General features: G+C 37.7%; 1 protein-coding gene across 4 annotated transcripts in view; it reads right to left on the reverse strand.

The window, feature by feature from the left end:
* Positions 1–20144, reverse strand: part of Diaph1 (diaphanous related formin 1) — a 96905-nt gene extending 76761 nt beyond the window's left edge. For 2 of the 4 annotated variants that reach the window (XM_078046736.1, XM_078046725.1), the window contains exon 1: positions 19598–20144. In XM_078046736.1, coding sequence (XP_077902862.1) covers positions 19598–19714 — 117 coding nt within the window. In that variant the 5' untranslated portion in view covers positions 19715–20144. The remainder of the gene's footprint in view (positions 1–19597) is intronic. The other 2 variants (XM_078046740.1, XM_078046730.1) reach the window with 2 other exon arrangements.
* Between the last annotated feature and the right edge of the window lie 1267 nt (positions 20145–21411).

The raw sequence follows: 21411 nt of genomic DNA on the forward strand, positions 1-21411 counted from the left end.
GGCAAGCGCGCTACCACTTGAGCCACATCCCTAGCCCCTTGCCAGATGTTTTGACTTTGGAGAGCCCTAGTCCACTCATGACCTGGTCCACTGATGTCCTTCCTCAGAAGGAGTTCTTATCTTTAGACTCAACCTAGAGTCAGTCTATGACTCCCAAGACAGTATTCAGTTTTTCTTCTCCTGGAGGCCTCCATCTGACAGTAACAACATTGCCTTTTCCACATCGGTCCAGATTTTTGCTTGTAACTGAATATTTTTTAAAATATTTTTTAAAGTTTTAAAAGACAATACCTTTTATTTTATTTTTATGTGGTGCTGAGGATCAAACCCAGTGCCTCACACATGCTAGGCAAGGACTCTACCCCTGAGCCATAACCTCAGCCTGTCGTAACGATTTTTAGAATAATCTTTCACTATGTGCAATTAATTATTTGTAAAAGCACAGCATTTTTCTACAGAATTTTTTATTTAACAGACTTAGATCAGTAGATAAATGTCTAAAGGTGACTAGGTGGTATAAGTAAAGAGCTTCACAGAATTGCATTTATTAGGGAGTTTCATCTTTTTTAAAAGATTCTCAGTTTTATCAAATCTCATTTAAATCAACACAAACTACTCAAAGGTACTCTGCCACAAAAGTAACAGTTTGCATATAAATACACTTGGCAGGATACTGCTGTACACTAAATCAACATAAAAATGAAAAGCTATCACTTCACTCTCCATCCAGACAATAATTCAGGTTCTGATTCAATTACCACATCCTAATGTAATGTGTGGTAAGATAAATCTTTTGGTTACCATCTATAGGAAATTAAATACTTTCTAGACAATTTATAGTTTCTAAGAAACAGAAACAACAAAAAGTCAAAGGACCCCAAGGTATATGAGAACTAATTAAACTCACTGAATTTAATTATTAATTTAATTATTTAATAATTATTAAAATTATTATTTTAATCATTGATCACATCCTGATCAATCATTAAAATAATAAATGTAAATGAACTTCAATGGTGATATGTATTAAAACTTTGGTTTTTAAAAAATGGGCCAATGGGACAAAACTTGGCAGTCTTCTGGACAGAGGTTCTTTGTTTGCCTAGTAACTGAAGTGTACCTACTGTGAACTCAAGGCTATAAGAAACTTCCTCTAAGGAACTGATTCACCTCTACTTGAATTTCCAAGATCTTTAACTTTTCACTCTAAAAATAAATAAATAAATAAATTTCTTAAAAGGCACAGGGCTAGAGATGTGGCTCAGTGGTGTAGCGCCTGCCTAGCATAACCTTACCTTTGATGCCCAACACTGGTGGGGAAGGGAAGGACCAGAAAAAGAACAGTCTCTTGGCACAGGATGTTCACCGTAGCCAAGTAAAAGGTAATTATTTCGTGTTCTCAGCAGCAGGGAGGTTAGCAAGGATCTAATAAGAGAATATGGCTAAATATTACTCTGAACAGAGTATATATTACATAGCAAAAAGTGTTTCCAACTTTATCACTGAGCATCAGAAGTACAAGTAATGATGGCCAATAATTCCACGAACCATGTAGCTAGCAAAGGGGAAATATAAGCCCACAACTGCAAGCCTACATCTCAGTACTTTATAAATATCTAGTTCAGGATAACATATCAGAATATTCCAATTATAGCTGAGTTCTTGGCTGAATGGATTACCAAGACAGTTGAACACCACTTGGGGAAGTGAAAATGGCCAAATTATATTGTCATATTGAGTATTTTGTACACTTACGAATGTTTAACAACAAATCCCATCAGTTTGTACAACTATAATGCACCAAAAAAAAAAAAAAAGTGGGAAGCCAGGAATGGTGGAGCATGCCTGTAATCCCAGTGACTTGGGAGGCTGGAGCAGGAAGATTGCAAGTTCAAAGCCAGCTTGAGCAACTTAGTGAAGTCCTGAGCAACTTAGCAAGATCCTGTCTTGAAATAAAAAAATAAAAAAAGACTGAGGGATGTAGCTCACTGGTAAAGCACTTTTGAATTCAATCCCTGGTACAAAAAACTAAAACAAACAAAATAGAAACATCAAACAAAAAATAAAATGGGAAAAAATTCTGAATTAAATAAACACATTTAAAATGGGGGGAAAAAAGACTAATGCCTTTCTCTAGGAATGAAACCACCCTGATCTCAGCCCACAGGGCATATTTAAGAGTTCTTGAAGAAAATATTCAATTATGGGACAGCATGTCACCTATAGGAGTCTCCAAATCCTTTGAAAATTAATAAGCCCTCAAGAAAGAACAAAACCTACCAATGAATAAAATGGGAAGTGTCACTGCAGTCAACAACAGATTCCTTTCAAATCCTAATATCTCTACCCAGGAAAGACAGGTAAAGCATCTGTTATCCAGAACCATACAGAAAAGAGATTTGGGTCCAGCTTTGATACATTTATTCTATCATAGGACTGATATTCAGTTCCTTAATATAATGAGGCAATTGGGGTTGCAACATGGACTTGTATTCAATTACCAATGAGTCCTAATCTAGTTTTGCCACAAAATGGACCACATTTCCACTGAAGGACAGTAAAACAAGGTAAGCTGTTTTTAGTCTACCACATTTTCAATCTTCCTTCCTTTAGGAATACATAATCTCATAGGACTACTAAGAATAATAAATAATAAAATAGATATAAAGCACTTTGTAAAAGTTAAATAACATATGGTGGGACCACTAAAACTGGCTCATCTACCTCTTCAATTCGAACTCCTTACACAAAAATCAATTAGAACCGGAGAGAAGAAAATAATGGATAACTTTAGTTCAGATAAAAGCTTTCCCTTCCATTTTCTTAGAATGCCCTAAGACGAAAGACAAATGAATCAATCTTATCTCATCTACCATTTACAGAGAAACCAGGTTCTGATATCACTACTTATTGGTGTCTACAGTCTAAACAGAGGTTGTATAGAGTTGGAATACTCACCTCAAAAGAAAAGGAAAAAAAAATGGCACCTCAAGAAAAACAAAGGCAAAAAATGACCAGAAATTGAAAAATGTGGACTAAAAAGATAGAAAAACAAAATGTGTTTAAGGGGGAAAAGTCAAAAAATTACCTAGCAATTGCCAGAATTGGAAAGAACCTAGACTCATGTTCTCTATGACCACTGAGGAAAAAGTGCTAAAGGAGTAGGTAAAACTCAAGCAGCTCATGCACAAGGTTCCACACTGCCTCAGCAGCCAAACAGCTAAACTCAGCACTGAAGAGTAAAACTTTTTAGTTTCACAAAACCTACATGTATTTCATAAACATGTAATTTTCATGTCAGCTATGCTTTGATAAAGCTAAGAAGGATGAATAGATAATAAATTAATTAGAATTCATACAAGAAGCAACAAAGGGAACATAATCAGACATAACAAGATCTTTCATTCCTCATTACAACTTCTTTCTAAAAGATCCTAGGCAATAGCCCAGTTTGTCAATCACAAACTGAAATAATTTACTTATAAATTCAAAGCAACAAACTCAATTTCCTTCACAACTGTCAAAAACTGTTGGTTTACAATAAACCTTATTTTCCAATCATAATTAAAATGAAGGGAAACTATCTTAATATTAGCAGTTGATTCTCTAACAGGCCCAAATTATTCCTCTAGTGGTCCAAGAGGGCAAAATCTCCGAGGAAAAGGAAAAAGTAACTTCTTGCCTACAGCTCAGTTCATCTTAAGGCCCTAGATTGGCTAGACTGTATCCTGGAAAGTTGGTAGCCAACACACAAAAAGGAAAGGGGGCCAGGCGTGGTGGTGCATGCCTGTAATCCCAGCAGCTGGGGAGGCTAAGGCAGGAAGATCACGAGTTCAAAGCCAGCCTCAGCAATTTAGCGAGGTCCTAAGCAACTCAATGAGACTTTGTCTTTAAATAAAATATAAAGAGGGGCTAGGGATATGGCTCAGTGATTAAGCACCCCTGAGTTTAATCCCTGGTTAAAAAAAAAAAAAAAAAAGCCACTCCAGTTTCACTATTCTACTATAGGGAACAGGTGGAAACCATACCAGAGACACTGCATGTCTCCTACAGGTCTACAGTGCCTGCCCTTCATACTATAAGGCACTAATGGATTAAGAAAACAAGTTGTCAACGAAGAAAGTGCTCAGAGTCTCGAAAATCCTAATTCCCTATCAAGTGTCAAACAGACATAACAATCTTCTTTGCTTCTAGGTAGGAGTAAAAGCCTGTACATGTATTCTGTCATTTGGTGAGAGGACAGTAAGCAAAACTTCCTTCCTTTCAAATATCCTAAGTTTCTGATAAAGACTTTTTTGAGTACTTACACAGAAAATAAAATAACATTCACCTATTTTTCCAAACTTTCAACATATATCTTCAACTTTGAATACCATGCTTGTTCACTGCCTGAGCTTGGAGAAGATTGTGATTGCTCCTTTAAAAAAATGGGTGTTGTCCATTCATTTAGAAACAGTCAGTGACTCAGGAATGTTGTTTCCCAATCACCGTAGCAACTGTCTTCTCCTCCCATGTTATGATGTGAGTAGCAGGACATCTATTCTTCCTCATGGGTGGGCACGTGTGTGACACACCCAAAGCCTAGCAGACAGGAAGTTTCTGTAGTTGCTATCACTTCTACAAGCAGGCAACAAGTATAAGGGTAGTCTGTATTAAATTCCATTTCCAAACTCCTTTTATTTCTAAATGATGGTTTTGCCTCTTTATTTCCTATCCACACACCATTCCTGAATACCTAGGAATAATCATAGCCTACTGATAACAGCTTAACTAATCCAAAAGTATATTGCTACTCAAAAGGCCAGAACTGATCTTATGAAATTACAGTAAATATTTTCTGGCCTTGTACAAATCCAGGAAAAGATTTTATTATGAGAAAATCTTAGTGGGGAGAGAGGAGGTAGAGTACATAGATGAAATAAAATTTCATTACTCCTCTTCATCAGAAATATAAGCCACAGTTAACATCCTATCCTTCTAATGCTTCCAGTAATCATACTATGTTGAAGTGTAATATTCTAACACAAGCATATACAGAATTTCATACCATAGTACTTAGGCTCCAGGTATCAAGTTTGGTTTTTTGGGTTCTATTTAAAGTAACTCCAATTTCTGGGGGAAGAGAGAGAGAGATAGATTGTTTTTATATATTTCAACATTTTCTTTTTTAAAAAAAGATATCATTTTATGATACAATATACATTTCCATTTCAAATAAAAATAGAAATTTTCAAAGTTTAGAAAAGCGGAAAGTGTTTATGACACTAAAAGCAGAAAACAAGTGTAACCTATAATAGCAATTGTAAAATAATGACCAGAATCTTCAAATACTATGTGAAATAAAAATGAGAAACAGAAATTTGGAGTTCTTAAATATTTTTTTGAAAATATATGTATGACTAGGCACAATGGCATACTCCTGTAATCCCAGTGACCTGTGAAGTTCAAACAAAAGGATCACAAGTTCAAAGCTAGCCTCAGCAACTTAGCAAGGCCCCATCTCACAATAAAAAAATAAAAGAGGCCAGGTGTAGTGACACATGCCTGAAATCCCAGCAGCTCAGGAGACTGAGGCAGGAGGAGCCTAAGTTCAAAGCCAGCCTCAGAAATTTGGCAAGGCCCTAAGCAACTTAGTGAAAATCCTGTTTTATTTATTTATTTATTTTTTCTTTTAGAAAGGAGACATATAGGAAGGACAGGGAAATAAGGTTTTTTTTTTTTTTTTTTTTTTTAAAGAGAGAGTGAGAGAGGAGGGGGGGAGAGAGAGAGAGAGAGAGAGAGAGAGAGAGAGAGAGAGAGAGAGAGAGAGAGAGAGAGAATTTTAATATTTATTTTTTAGTTCTCGGCAGACACAACACCTTTGTTGGTATGTGGTGCTGAGGATCGAACCCGGGCCGCACGCATGCCAAGCGAGCGCGCTACCGCTTGAGCCACATCCCCAGCCCCGAAAATCCTGTTTTAAAAATAAATAAAGAAAGAAAGAAAGAAAGAAAGAAAGGCTGGAGATGTAGCTCAGTGGTTAAGTGCCCCTGAGTTCAAATCCTAGTATCAAAAATAATAATAACAACAATAATAATAATAAAGGGCTGAGAATGTAGCTCAGTGGTAAAGCACCCCAAGTTCAATACCACAAAAAAAGGAAGTAAAAGGGAAATGCAGTGCATCTTTTCATATAAAAACACAAAAAATCATCTAAAAGCAAAACATCATCTAATTCCTATACTCAAATTCCCACCAGTATTTACTCTTTTCCAGTGTACTTCTTTTAAGAAATACTCTAACAGGACAGAGATACAAAATTTAGGAGTAACAATGCAATGTAGGGCAGAATATTAAATAGTGGAGTCTAAAACCTAGCTCAACTCTGAGCAATGTAATACCTCTTAATACCGCTAGGCCTTTGTAAGGAAGTTGGATCAGATCATTTCCAGGGGCTCTTCAGACCCCTTAAAGACTGTACTTAGTTACTTCTGCTCTTTTTGAGGGCAGAACTAGTGCCTACTGCTTGCCTGATAATACATATCCTGCAGTGGCTTTTCACCACTTCTTGTGGTTTCAATCACAGGAAACAGACGTCACCCACGGGCCTACAAGTAAGTAACGAACAAGCCCTGGCAGATGCAATGAGCTTCCAACTAAGACCAACTCCCATCTTTTTAAAATACAAGAATCAAGAAAACACTAGAGACCTCTATGCCTGGGCAACCTTGACACATATATCTTTCAAAAACACTAACAAAATTTAAAATATTTCTATAAGCTGCATGAAGATAAAATAATTTTAGAATAATCTAAAACCATCTGCCTCAATGGCCAAATTCAAGAGTTGAGAGAATGCTACAGCTTAGAGGGTGTGTGGGTTTAAGGAAAAAAAACAGTGCACCAGCTACCACCATCATTTTTTGTGGAGATTCACACATATCCTGAGGACTTGAGATTCATTCTTGTCTTCTTTATTTAATATTTTATGTAAACCTTTCTATGCCCATGAGAGACTATGATACTAATATATTCAAATAACATGGAGATTTAGTGATTACGCACTTTAAATGTAAGTTAATAATCTCTAGAGCACTAGGTCAAATACTGTCCTGTTTATAATAGTAAAAGTTGGCAGCCTTGCACTATATAAAATAATGCAGAGATTTTTAATCCTACAGACTTGTTTCTTCATTAAGAAATTTAATTTAACTTCATTAAGTCAAAACTAACATAGTATCTCTAGAGATGAATAATAATTTTTTCTCACAAAGATCTTTTATGGTCAGGGTAGTAATAATACTAATTCTCTCTGCCCCATAGTTACCTTGGTTAGAAGGGACTGATATTTTCAAAACTGTCAATCCTCTAAATTAGACCACGTAAATGAAGAGCCTTGAAAATAATCTCAAGATTCCTAAGAAAAACAGTGAAACTAAAGTACACAAATGAATACTGCTGGCATAAGCTAAATACTACCATTGCTCTCAAGAACCTTATAAGCTAGAAGGAGGTAAGGCCCCAAAACAAGATATAAATATATATATTTTTTATTCAGAAATGTCTAAAGAAGCCAAGCATGAGAGCACACACCTGTAATCGCAGTTAATGAGGCAGCTAAGGCACAAGGATTATAAATTTAAGGATAGCCTGAGCAATTTAGCAAGACTTTACCTTAAAATTTAAAAAATGAAATAAAAAATTTTTTAAAACTCTGGGGATGTAGCTCAGTGGTAGAACACCTCTGAGTTCCATTCCCAGTACCTCCCTGCCCACCAAAAAAGTCTTCTTAAATAAGCATGCAACCGGCTGGGGTTGTAGCTCAGTGGTAGAGCACTTGCCTAGCAAGTGTGAGGCACTGGGTTCGATCCTCAGCACCACATATAAATAAATAAATAAATAAAGGTATTGTGTCCATCTACAACTAAAAGTATGTTTAAAAAAAAAATAATAAGCATGCAACCAAAAGCTAAACTACACTGTATTGGAGAAATGTTTAGAAGAAGAAATAAGGACCAAAGACGGGCTCAGATTGTTTCTACCACTTATCCACCTGTGACCACAATTTGGTTTTATATCTTTGATATTTTTACAATCTAGATCTCTAAAAATCTGAAAAGATAAATGTATCAAAATTGATAAAGACTGAAAAACAAGCTTAACTCCATGTCTTGGTAGCAGAAATGATTTGCTAGAACACTGACATTAACACTAATCTATTCATGTTCTTAGATAATCCTAGTTTACTTACTGTCACCACCACACATCACATGTCCCAACACTGATATCACTATGCATTACAAGCTACAAAGTGCTAGTTTTCTGTCCTTTTTTCTACAGGATTTTATAGAAAGGGAACCTAAAAGCCCTTGCCCAGGATATAATAATCTCTTGAAGTCCCATTAATCCTTATGATTGCTGTAATCAGGCCATTCCTCTTCAGTACCACCAAACATTCAAAACTCAGTCTCAGTTCACACTCTTCCCTACTCACCTCACAAAAGCCTTCTCTCTCTACTCTGAGGATCATATCCCCCCAACTTCTATTAAGCTATCTGAAACTTCAAACAATTATATTTGGGTCATTCATAGAATTGGGGCATTAGCTCAGACCTTGGAGAAGATTCATGATAATCTCTAATTTTACACAAAAAGGAAAACAAAGTGACTTGCCCAGAGTTCATTCATATAAGGTTAATTAGTAGCAAAGTCACAACTAAGCAGCAATATATGGAAAGAATACTGCACAGAGAGTGGGAGATAAAGAGTTTAGTTCTAGGTCTAGCTATAAATTTGAATAGATCACTTTGGAGGCTTACATTTCTTCTTCTTCTAAACATTTTTTTTAGTTATACATGGACACAATATCTTTATTTTATTATTTTCATGTGGTGCTGAGGATTCAACTCAGTGCCTGACATGTTTGAGGCAAGTGCTATGCCATTGAGCCACAACCCCAGCCCTAACATTTCTTTTTTTTTTTTTTAAATATTTTTTAAATTTATTTTTTAGTTTTAAGTGAACATCATACCTTTATTTTATTTTTATGTGGTGCTGAGGAACAAACCCAATGCCCATGAGTGCTAGACAAGCACTCTACACTGAGCCACAACTCCAGCCCCCTAACATTTCTTAATCTATAAACAGGTTAAATTAAGTAATTTTAGGTTTCTTGCCAGATTTAGTGGTACATGCAGTATGTACCACTATATACCAGAGAGGCTGAGGCAAAAGAGTTGTAAATTTGAAGTCAGCCTTGACACCTTAGCAAAAACTTGTCTCAAAATAAAAAATATAAAAGAGCTGGGGGTGTAACTCAGTAATAGAAGCACCTGAGCATTCAATCCCCAGTACCATAAGCACACAAAAAAAGAGAGACAGATGCAAAGGAAACAAATAAATTCGGATTCTTTATACCTCTAACATTCTAAGATTCTGAATTTCAGGTCTTCTTTTAACTCAATAATATTTCCAAAAAACTTCCTCACTTCTCTGAATTTCTTCAGCATTTAAAGTCTATTCTCACAGCTTTCTGGATTTTTTTTTTTTTTTTAAACAGGGTCTCTATTGCCTAGGCTGGTTTTAGAACTCATGGGGCTCAAATGATCCTCCTCTCTCAACCTCCTGAGTAGCTGGGATTATAGAGCATACCACCACACCCAGTTCTCTTAGAATTTACTGGTATAAAGAGGGCTGAGATTATGATTTCTTAAAAAGAACCTGATGCAATAACCACATGACTTCTTGATTAGCCTTTGGATCCAGGGTAGATCAGGCAGGCAAACAAACAAACAAAAACCTCTCTTCTTTCTTTCTCACTACAAGTCATACAGAAAATTCTAGTTTCAGGTACTTAGATTTCTGTGGTAGTGCCTTAATTATTAACCACAGGCAAGTAATTGCCAAGTCTAAGGAACAAACTTCAGCTGTTTCCAGACTCAGAAGAGACCCCGAAGTTACTAATCATTTGCAATTCTTACAGTCAAGTTTCAGAGCCTCTTTTCTTTAAGGGCTGGGGTTGTAACTCAGTGGTGGAGCACTTGCCTAGCACATGTGAGGCACTGTGTTCGATCCTCATCACCACATAAAAATAAATAAATAAAGGATATTATGTCCACCTACAACTAATAAAATAAAAAATAAAAGAGATATCTTTAAGAATACCAAATGCCAAATAAAAAAATATAAAGGGACTAACTATAGTGACAACCTTAGCAATAAAACTCCTAAAAGTGATGCTGCTGAAGTTGTTCTACTTACAAAGGAGATAAGACTACATATAAAAAATAATAATTCTTATAACTGCGTAATAATTCCTGAACTAGGGTTAAGACAGGTTTTGCATGTACTGTAACAGCTACTTTTTAATGCTTAAGAAAGGTTTAATTAAGATTCTTCTACTACCTTCAAAGTCTAAATTACTAAATATGAAAAGCACTTGGGCATTTAGCCAATGCACTTTGTACATTTAAACCTAGTACTCCTTTCCCACCAACTGAACTCTATAGTTTTAGGAGTCTATAGATGATCAAGGACTCAAAAGGGACAGCACCAAAATTTTCTAAGAAATTTCTAGCAGTGAATATTCTTTTTTATATTACAGGCACAAAAAGAGGACACATGTCAACTGTCACTAAAATGTAGTGCATAAACTTGGGATTTTGTTTTGTTTTCTGTAGCAGGGATTGAACCCAGTGCCCTTTACCACTGAGCTACATCCCCACCCTTTTAATTTTGTAGTTTGAGACAGGTCTTGCTAATTTGCCCAGGCTGGCCTCCAACTTACAATCCTGCACCAGCTTTCTGAGTTTCTGGGATTATAGGCATGTGCCACCAAACTGGCACAATATAGGATTTTTGGTAATGGGGACTGAACCCAGGGGCAATCAACCAATGAACCACATCCCCAGCCCTTTTTTATATTTTATTTAGAGAGGGCCTCCCTAAATTGCCGAGGCTGGCTTTAAACTTGCAGTCCTCCTGCTTCAACCTCCTGAGCTGCTGGAATTACACGCATGAGACACCGCACCCAGTAATATATGGATTTTTTAATAGCTAGACCTAGTTTGAATTCTAGCTCTGTCACTAATTCTACATCCTCAAGCAGGTTACTTGATATCATTAAATACTAGTTTAACCACCTATAAAAAGAAAATGATAACAATATCTATTTTATGAGGTCAATGTAGAGATTTATAAAATACCAAATCTAAAGCTCTTTAGCAGAATGCTAGAAATATGATAAGCATGCAATAAAAGTACTTTTAACAACTGCTGTTGTTACTGCTGTTATTATTGTTACTCCTTATCCTTCGAGTCTGCAAAGAATTAATCATCATCTTTTTTTAGTTGTTGAATAACTTTTATTTTTATTTAATTTATTTACATTTGGTACTGAGAATTAAACTTAGTGCCTCACACATACTATGCAAGTGCTCTAACACTGAGCCACAACCCCAGCACAGAATTAATCTTCTTTATAAAAAAGAAGCTGAATACTCAGTTATTTATACATCAGAAGACTGATATTATACAACCTATAGCACAATAAATATAGGAAAATAGAAGATTATTATTATGTAATATTAAAAAAATCTCTTCTTTGATATAAGGGGGGTGATTCATAATGGGGTTGGGAGGGAGAGCAAGGGATTACCTCTAGATAGGGAACAGGGGTGGGAGGGAAAGGGAGGGAGAAGGGGAATAGCATGGATGGTGAAAGTAGACCCTCATCATTATACAAAATACATGTATGAAGATGTGAATTGGTGTCAACATAACATATATAATCAGAGATATGATAAATTATTGTATAATGGTGTATTAAGAATTATAATGCAAAATAAATAAATAAATAAATTAATTAATTAAAAAAAAAAAAAAAAAGCAAGCCAGGATAAATGGAATCCCAGAGGTCCCAGATCCTAAAAGTATCGGAAATGTTGTTTTGCCTATAGGTAAAAATTTTACATCCCAAAGCAAACAGAGAATATAACTCACAATTCAACAGTGGAAAAGAGGTAAATTTAAGGAATAAATTATAAAACCTCTAGAAGAAAACAGAAAAATCTCAGTGACTGTGGATTTTTTGGAATATGAAATAATAAATTAAAAGCAAAAATGAAAAAGATCAGACGTCAACAAAATGAAATATTTTCGTGCTTTCAAAATATATTAAGAAAATGAAGTGGAAGATCACAAGAGTAATAAAATGTATTTGCAAAATATACATATATACCAAAGACCTGTTTTAGGCTTTAATAAAAAAAAATTTAGAGGACAAATCTTGAATAGAGTCTTCAAGAAAAACATACAAAGAACAAATAAGGACATGAAAAGATGTTCAATAAGATTAGGGACTTGCAAGTTAAAGTCACAGAGATACCAACACATACCCACTAGAATAGCTAAAACTTAAAACTGATCATACAAGAGTTGGCAAGGAACTCTTATATATTGCTACTGGAAATGTAAAAAAAAAACAACTTATCTGGAAAACAATTTGGCAATTTCTTAAAAAAATTAAACATAGATCTAACATATGAACCAGTCATTTCACTCACTGATATTTACCAAAATGAAATGAAGACATATGTCCAAACAAAAACTTGCCCATGAATGTTCATTAAAAAAAAGAAAGTATAAAAAAACTGTAAAAAAAACCCAAATGTCCATCAATAGGTAAATAAATAAACTATGATAAATCCATGACAAAATATTACTACTAATAAAAAGGAATGAGTATATATATAATCCAGGACACCATAAATTCTTATCTGTATTTGCTATCCTAATAAAATGCCCAAAGGACTAATACTGCCTAAGGACTAGTTATATATCTACCAAGGATGGAATTTTTCAATTTTCCATCTAAGAATGCCTTATTTTGGGGAGGGGGCTCAAAATCAAGGCCTGCACATACTAAGCAAGTGCCAGCCCCCATGTGTTTATTGTAATTCAATTCCATTTGCTTATTTTCTTTTGTTTCTGTTTGTTCCATCCCTCTTAAGTCTCTCCCTCCCCTAGTACTAGAGATTGAATCCAGATATGCTTTACTACCGAGCTACATCTTCAGCCCTTTGTATTTTTAAGTTTTGAAACAAGGACTCATTAAGTTGGTGCCTCAAAAATGCAATCCTCCTGCCTCAGCCTCATTAAATTGCTAGGATTACAGGTATGCACCACTGTGCCTGGCTTCTGTGCCTTTTGAAGGAAAGGAATTTAAACAATATTTAAAGGGAAAATTGACTCTCCCTAATTGTTACAGAGTCAAGCAATAAAGAACTGGTTTCTTCAATTTTCCCTCTCAGTCTCAAAGCTTTTAGTGTACCTGTTCCTCTTATAAAATCATTTCCTACTACTCCAGCTATTCTTCAATCCTAAAATTTACTAAAAGAAACATAGAATCTAAACTTTCTGCTTCTCTACGTCCATGTATTCATCTGATTTCTACATCTTAGCCCCTTGATATTTCCAAGCTACAAATGCAAAAAGTGCTACATTGGTGTTTGTTTGGGTTTGATGACATGAAGGTCCCCTCCAATTCTACAGTTTAAGGCTCCATTCATAACTGTAAAACTGAGTGGAAGAAAGAATCTCAAAGTTGAGAGAACAATGATTCAACTAGTTATCCTGCAATCAGTGGTAAAATGCATTAAAATATCAGCCTAAATATTCATCTTTTCCTTCAGTAATTTTTTAATTTCTTAAGAAGGGTTCGCTAATTTTAACAACCAAGACAAGAAAATATAGTTAAATATGTTCAATGATTAAAATATTCTTTTTGTGGGCTGGGATTGCGGCTCAGTGGCAGAGGGCTTGCCTCACACACGTGAGGCACTGGATTCAATCCTTAGCACCACATAAAAATAAATAAATGAAATAACAATATTGTATCCATCTACAACTAAAAAAAAAAAAATTCTTTTTGCCACGCATACTACTGCACAGAAACTTGGGAGGCTGAGGCAGAAGGATCACAAGTTCAAGACCAGCCTGGGGCAACTTAGTGAAACCCCACCTGAAAATAAAAAATAAAAGGTCTGGAGATATAGTTCAGTGGTAAAAAGCCCCTGGGTTCACCCCCAGTACTCCCACAATGTGTGTGTGTGTGTGTGTGTTCTTTACTTTTCAATTTTAGCTTCAGAAATTTTAGTGTCAACAGCTTCTGACTGCCCCTGATTCCATGGGGTTGGTTGTGCTTAAACCAGCCCATACATCAGGAGGCAAAGAATAAAAACAAAGAGAGATGACAGGCATCATCAGGAGGAGAAGAGGAGAGTGTGTGGTTTTGGTTCAACCCACCCCAAGTAAGGGCAAATACCCAATGCCACTTTGCTGATAGCAAAAGGTATATTCTTTCTTACTGTTTTCAAACATAAATGATTGAAAATAGAAGGCTCAAAACACACACACACACACACACACAAAAAAAAAAGTAATACAAAGTACATTTCAAAATTGGAATGATTTTTGTAGTCATTAATGATTTCTGCTATTGAAACATAAAATGCATATTGAAAATCCTATTTCTTTATAATGTCTTGTATTTCTTGCTAATATAATGCCTTTTAGTTTTTAGTAAACATGATTTCAACCTTTTCCTCTAATTCATATGTGGCATAAAATCTTACCTTTTAGGCCTCTACTACATTCCTATAAGAATATAATATTCCCTAAGAGTAACTTAACACTCTATTTACAAAAAACACTGAGGGCCCTCAGGGATAATAAAAGGTTATTTTATCATACAGGACATAAAATTTATCTATTCTTATCCAGATACTCATCAAAGTTAAAGCATTCCTCATTTATCACTATTTTCTTAGCTTTTATAACACACACTATTAGTAGAAATTTTCAAAAAATTTTCATAAAATTTTCAGCTATTTTGTTTGGTTTTTGTGGTACTGGGGATTTGAACAAAGGGCCTTACATATGAAAGGCAAGTAATCTACCACTGAGCTACCATCCAATTTTATTTTATTTTGAGACACAGTCTACTTAATTTGCCCAGTTAGCCTCAAATTTGCAATCCTGGGGCTGGGGTGAGGGCTCAGCAATAGAGCGCTTGCTTAGCACATGTGAGGTTCTGGATTCAATCCTCAGCACCACATATAAACAAATAAATAAAGTATTGTATCCAACTACAACTAAAAAAATAAATATTAAAAAACAAATTGCAATCCTGCCTGGGTCTCCCAAGTCATTAGGATTATAGACATGTACTACCAAACCAAACTTTCAGTTCTTTTTTAAAAAATACTCCAATATTTACCTATTCTCTCAATTGTAAGACAGTCTTACATCCTGTGAGAGAGCATTTCTTTTGTGAAAAGTACACCTAGGGCTGGGATGTGGCTCAGCGGTAGAGCGCTCGCCTAGCATGTGCGAGGCCCCAGGTTCGATCCTCAGCACCACATAAAAAATAAATAAATAAAATAAAGATATCGTGTCCAACTACAACTAAAAAAAAAAAAGTACATGTAACAATGCCAGGTGGACCTGTGTGTGGACTGTCTTTAAAGCAAGGCAGAAGGAAGCTGGGGATGGTGGCACAAATTTGTAATCACAGCAGCTTGTGAAACTAAGGCAGGAGGATCAGGAGTTCAAAGTCAGCCTCAGCAATGGCAAGGTGCCAAGCAACTCAGTGAGACCCTGTCTCTAAATAAAATACAAAACAGAGAATAGGGCTAGGATGTGGCTCAGTAGTTGAATGCTCCTGAGTTCAATCTCCAGTATCAAAAAAAAAAAAAAAGTTAAAAAGATAAGGAAAGAGGAATAGCAGAAATTTTCAAGGTTATCACTTTATCATCTCAAACATCTCAGTAATATTCCCATAAGCTTCCCTCTTTCCAAACTAACTCTTTCCTGTGTTCATCATCTTTCAAAAAACATTACTTGTACAAAGCTCTCTGCATTATTCTAGGTTTTCTGTCACTTTCTGGATAAAAGGTTTTAAGAACAGGAATCTGCATGACAATTCCACTTCTTTATCATTCTCTGCATTTTCTATTATCTTGTTAAAATTCTGCCCAGCATCCTTCACCTTTAACTGCTCTCACTTTGGCCATAGGTCTACACTTATCACTTTGCTTTCAAAAGAATGTGAAACTGCCAAGTAATAATTCAACACAGGCATCCAAAATTAAACAAGATTCTTATATTATCTATTCTCTCTAATTCCCATTCTTAAATTCATGCTTTACAAAGTTAGTTGAATCAAGAAGCAATATTATCTCTTAGAATCTATCAAGTTCTTGCTGGGCATGGTAGCACATGCCTGTAATCCCAGCAATTCAAGAGGCTAAGGGAGGAGGATTGCAAGTTTGAGGCCAGCCTCAGCAATTTAGTGAGACCCTCAGCAACTTTAGCCAGCTCCTGTCTCATAATAAAAAATAAAAAGGCTGGGGATGTAGTCCCTGGGTTTAATTCCCAGTATCAAAAATAAAAAGCATCTATCAATTTCTCAATTGTAAAGAAGGATGAACTCTATTAAATGCAGGAATATTCTACAGCCTTCTAACATTTTGGTTGTACTTACTATTTTTAAATATATTCAGTAATCAGTCTATTTGACACCCATCCATCAGTGCTAAAAAGTCAAAAACACTCTTTACTTAGAATTTTTATTTTCCTTTACCTGAACGAATTTTGAAACAAACTGATATAATACTAAAGAAGGGATATGCTGCCAGGAATGGTAATGCACAAGCCTGTAAACCCAGTAGCTCAGGAGGCTGAGATCGGAGGATCACAAGTTCAAAGCCATCTTCAGCAACTTGGTGAGGCCCTAAGCAATTCAGCGAGACCCTACATCTAAAATAAATGTTAAGAAAAAGGGCTGGGGATATGGCTCCAGTGGTTAAGCACCCCCCGAGTTTAATCTCCAGTACAAAAAAAAAAAAAAAAGATATGCTCATGGTCCCGGAGAAAAGAGACTTAGAACCAAAAGAGGAGTATCAGACAGTCTGGTTTAAGCCACTTGCATCAACATCTCTAACAGTCTTAGGCAATATGTAAGCTCTGTGTTCTCATCAGTTGATCTGTACTTAGAACCTAGAGCCCAGAAAGGTATGTAGCAACGACTAAAGGGATTCCTACCCCTTAAATGCAAATAACATTCAAGCACACTTGGTTCAAAATGATGCACTTTTATCAAGTACTTTTTTTTTTTTGGGGGGGGGTATTAAGGATCAAACCCAGGGCCATGCACATTTTAGTCAAGTGCTCTGCCACTGAGCTACACCCCTAGTCTTTAAAGTACATTCTTAATAGAGTTCCAGAGAACACACACTTTAGAAAAGGTGAAGTAGGCGAGAGAGCTTTGAGTTTGGTTTTAGCCTGTAGTTCAAGAAAACTAATCCCTGGGTAACAAAAGCACACTGGCAATCTCACCCACTCCACCCACCCACATATACATACACAGACACAAGGAGAAATAGATTGCAATGTTCCTCCTCATCTCTCATTTCCAGAGTTCTCATAAAAAGAGCAATGAAGATAGATAGAATATACTGATGCCATCAGATACATTATACTTGGCAATTAAGGGGTTAAGCTACACTACTTTTCTGGAAACCTTCCAATTCCCTATCTACAAATGCAATTCTCCTTACTACCTGTAATACCTAGCTTTTAAAATATGGCAGGACAAGAGTTAAGAGCAACACTTCAGAAGGAAAAAGAGAACTTGGTTCAGCTCCACCCTCTCGAAAGCAAATATCAACAACTCGGAGCCAAATCCACTCAGCATATGCCACACTCCATGAACATACCAAAAAAACAGGTGAAAAGAAGCTGAGTTTCCTCAGGTTTCTCACCTTACAACATCACTTTAAGTAGACTTCACAAATTTGTGAAACACATTTGTATCAGATGAAACAAAAAGCACATTCAAAATTCTACAAGATTTGAGAAACTAACAAGTCATGGAAGTCACTACAAATCAACAGAAATAGCTAGAATTTGGGTGAAGAAGGTCAAATAGTACCCATGGAAACAAAACAAAAACAAAAAGATACAAAAATAGAAGGAATATAGGCCCTAGAACTTAAGTTCTAGGAAAAAACCCTCCCCAATTAGAGGGGCAATTCTTGTCCCCAAAAAATATAGGGAAAGGTTGCTTTAGTCACCAAACGGAAAGGAGGTGTCATTTACTATTAACCCTATATTTCTGGGAAGAAAGGTATTCACCAGATAAAAACAAGCAGTTACTGACAGCCTGGACGTCACTGTAAAGGATAGTATAGGAGCACCTGGTCTTGCTAGAAATAGGTGGGAAGAAATGAGTCATTATTTTAATTTTGTTTAGAACACTCAGCATCCCAACCCTCTAGGTCACAAAACATTTTCTTCCTGTTTCCGTCACTTTATTGGTTTTCTTTCCAAACTTGTGAAGTTGAACTAGAATACTGGGGGAGGGAGGGCTAAGAAAAAGCAAGAGGTAAAAATGATAAGTCCTTTGGTTGGTAGAAAGAGACAATAGGGTTGGGGCATTAAGTACCTGGAAGTAAATAACTAGCAAATGATTAATATCTAGACTCCCTCTCTTGGACAATGTTCAGTATCTTTCAAAGCTTTCATAGTAAAAAAAAAAAACAGACAAGTAGCTCCCTGGAGGAGGCAGTAAGAAATTAGAATTTAGGATGAACAAAGGTAATAAAATAATGATAGGGCTACATGAATAGCAATATTCCCTCAGACTCAGATTGGAAGTAATTGACACCTGAGGAAAGCTACACTACAGTTAGGAAATGGGATGGCAGTAGCCTTGGTTGGGGCATAAAACGTGACAGAAGAGGAGTTGAGGAGATGGTTATCATAGGAAATGTATAAAAAGCAATTCGATTACTCACAAACTTCTTGGACTTGAAATCTAATTTCCTCCCCGCGGGGGAGGTTTATCACCATTCTGGGTTAAGAAGGGCATAATCCTGAGAAGTTCTAACCCCGTGAAAAGTGATAAGCAACAGGGCAGAGACAGGTTCTCTGAATAGAGAAATACTGAAAAGCCAATTATCGTCATGCCCCAATGACCACAGGACCTGGGCAGGAACTCATTCCTGTAATCACAAGGACAAATGTCCAAGGGAGGAGAAGAGGTAGGGCCCAAGTCAGGTAACATTCTTGAGGGGAAGGATTATCAGGTGACACCGGGCTGAAGGCCCTGAGGGGGACGAGATGGGAGGAAAGTTAGCAGGTGAACGGCATCAATCATGGGAAAGGAAGTGACCTTTAGGAGAAGGAAATAAGATAACACCAAAGAGGGGGTAAGGGCGAGAAGAGAAAATGGACCCAGAGAGGGGACCAAAAAGAGAAGGTATGTTTGGGTTCTAGGGGCAGACGAAAGAAAGTGGAGCCGCTGGGGGCTGAGAGCGTGAGGGCCGAGGAGTAAGGGAAGCCCCGAGGTTGCCGGGGCAAGAGCCAGGTGGGACGCCGGAGCTTCCAAAGTCCCGGAGGGGGAGGATGCCAGGCTGAGGAGCCAAGGACCAAGCAGAACGAGGAAAGGAGGTGCGGGGGCGGGCCCCTGGCGACCGACCGGAGCCCCTGGGGTCTCTGGAGTCCAGAGGGCGGCTATCAGGCCGGGTTGAGGGACCTGGGTGGGAGGGACACTCACGAATTTCTTGGATTTGCCGCCGTCGCCGCCCGTCGCAGGCAGCTCATCCGGGCTCCGGCCCTTCTTCTTGTCCCGGGTCCCGCGTCCGGGCCCCAGGGCCCCGCCGGACGGCTCCATGTCCTGATTCGCGCTCACCAGTGACCCTGTACCTACGCCGCTCCCGCCCGGCTGCTCCACGCCAGTAGCCGCCGCCGCCCAGCAGCTCCTCAGCCGGCCGCCGCGCCCCGCCTCATTAGCATGCCGAGCTGCGCGCGCCTCATGAATATACAACGGTGACGCCTCGCTCCCGCCCCCATGCCCCACTTCCGCCCGGACCCGCAGCCCCTACCAATGGGGGCAGGGAGGGGGGGTGAGGGAAGCCGCGGAAGCGCGCTACCTGCCCGGCGGGCCTAACCATTTGGACCCACGTGGGGGGGGCGGGGTGTTAGCGAGTGGGCGGTGCAGCTCTGGCGCCTGCAACTGGGAGTACCGCCCTCTGGCGGTTGGAGCGGCTCAGGCCTCTTCGCTCCCACGCAGCGCCCACGTGGCCGTAAAAACCTAGACCCTTCACACATCCCGGACCAGAGTATTACCTGAACAAAAAAATCACGAAACCGTTAGGCTGGCAGAAAATTTGGTGCTGGGCGCTTTGGGATAACGCAGTTTTCAATGTGTTCAGTAAACATGGAGCAAGCATATGAAAAAAAAAAAATTAAACCAAAAGCTACCATTTATTGAAGGCCATGTATCAAAAACAAGGCGTGGTCCGCTCAATGCTGGACTCCTAACTAGATTAGTTCTGGAGTTAGAATTTCCCAGTTATGAATCCCAGGTAGGGATTATGTTTCTAATGTGTACAAACTAATTATCACCAATAGCCTAAGCAGTAATAATGGACTTAGCTAAATGCACGTTCCTTGCCAGGCACTATGCAAAATATTACAAACCTTTTCTTACTGAACACTCACAATCTCATGTGAAAAGTTCCATTGGTCTCACCGTTTTACAGATAAGAAATTTGGATTGGGGAGAGTTAAAATAACTTGATTAAGCACACATAATTGGCAAAAAAATTTAAGCCCAGATTAATCTGTCAAGCCCTGTGTTTAACCAGGATTCCCCACTGGCATAAATCAAACATTCCTTAAAGAATGATGTTCTCCAACAGTATGTTCTTTGCCCTTAGCATGATTTTCTCCCTCAGCAATTTCATCCATTCTCCAACTATATCTGTCTTGTGTGTGAAAAGTACATGGCACCCTGTGGGCCCTCAAAGTATGGAGTGAATATTCTTGACCACAGCAGACATGGAGGGCAGTGACTTACTAGGGTCCCCAATGCTTAGAGTATGGCCTGGTAATACCAGACTCTGCTAAGCAGGTTGCTCCTCAATCTAGCCTTCATCTCCCTTGTGCTCTAGACCTAATTGCCTGGTAGAAAGTTGCACAGAGCTGTCCAGACCATACTTCAAACTCAGTTTGTCCAAAACAGTTTAAAAACTACTTTCTAAGCGAACATGGTGGGCAACAGACTGAAAGGACTGAGGGAGTGACCCATCTACCACTTCTCTTTCTTGTACCACTGTCAATGTGTGCTAAATTTACCACATTTCTTACTGACTGTAAACTCCTCCAGAGAAGGGTCTATGTTGGCAGCATTTACAGTATCTAGTAATGTTTTTCACAGTTAATGAGCAACTTTTTAATATTTAGCACTGTGTTAAGACTTACCATGTTTCATCTCAGTTTATCTTCATCAACAAGCATGAGCAGGCCAATCACCTACGTTAACAAACCTGAAGTCACCTTCTTTGCCATCTCAAGCTAGTTATCTGC

Source organism: Ictidomys tridecemlineatus, chromosome 1, assembly GCF_052094955.1.
Source record: "Ictidomys tridecemlineatus isolate mIctTri1 chromosome 1, mIctTri1.hap1, whole genome shotgun sequence".
In the NCBI taxonomy this organism is placed as follows: domain Eukaryota; kingdom Metazoa; phylum Chordata; class Mammalia; order Rodentia; family Sciuridae; genus Ictidomys; species Ictidomys tridecemlineatus.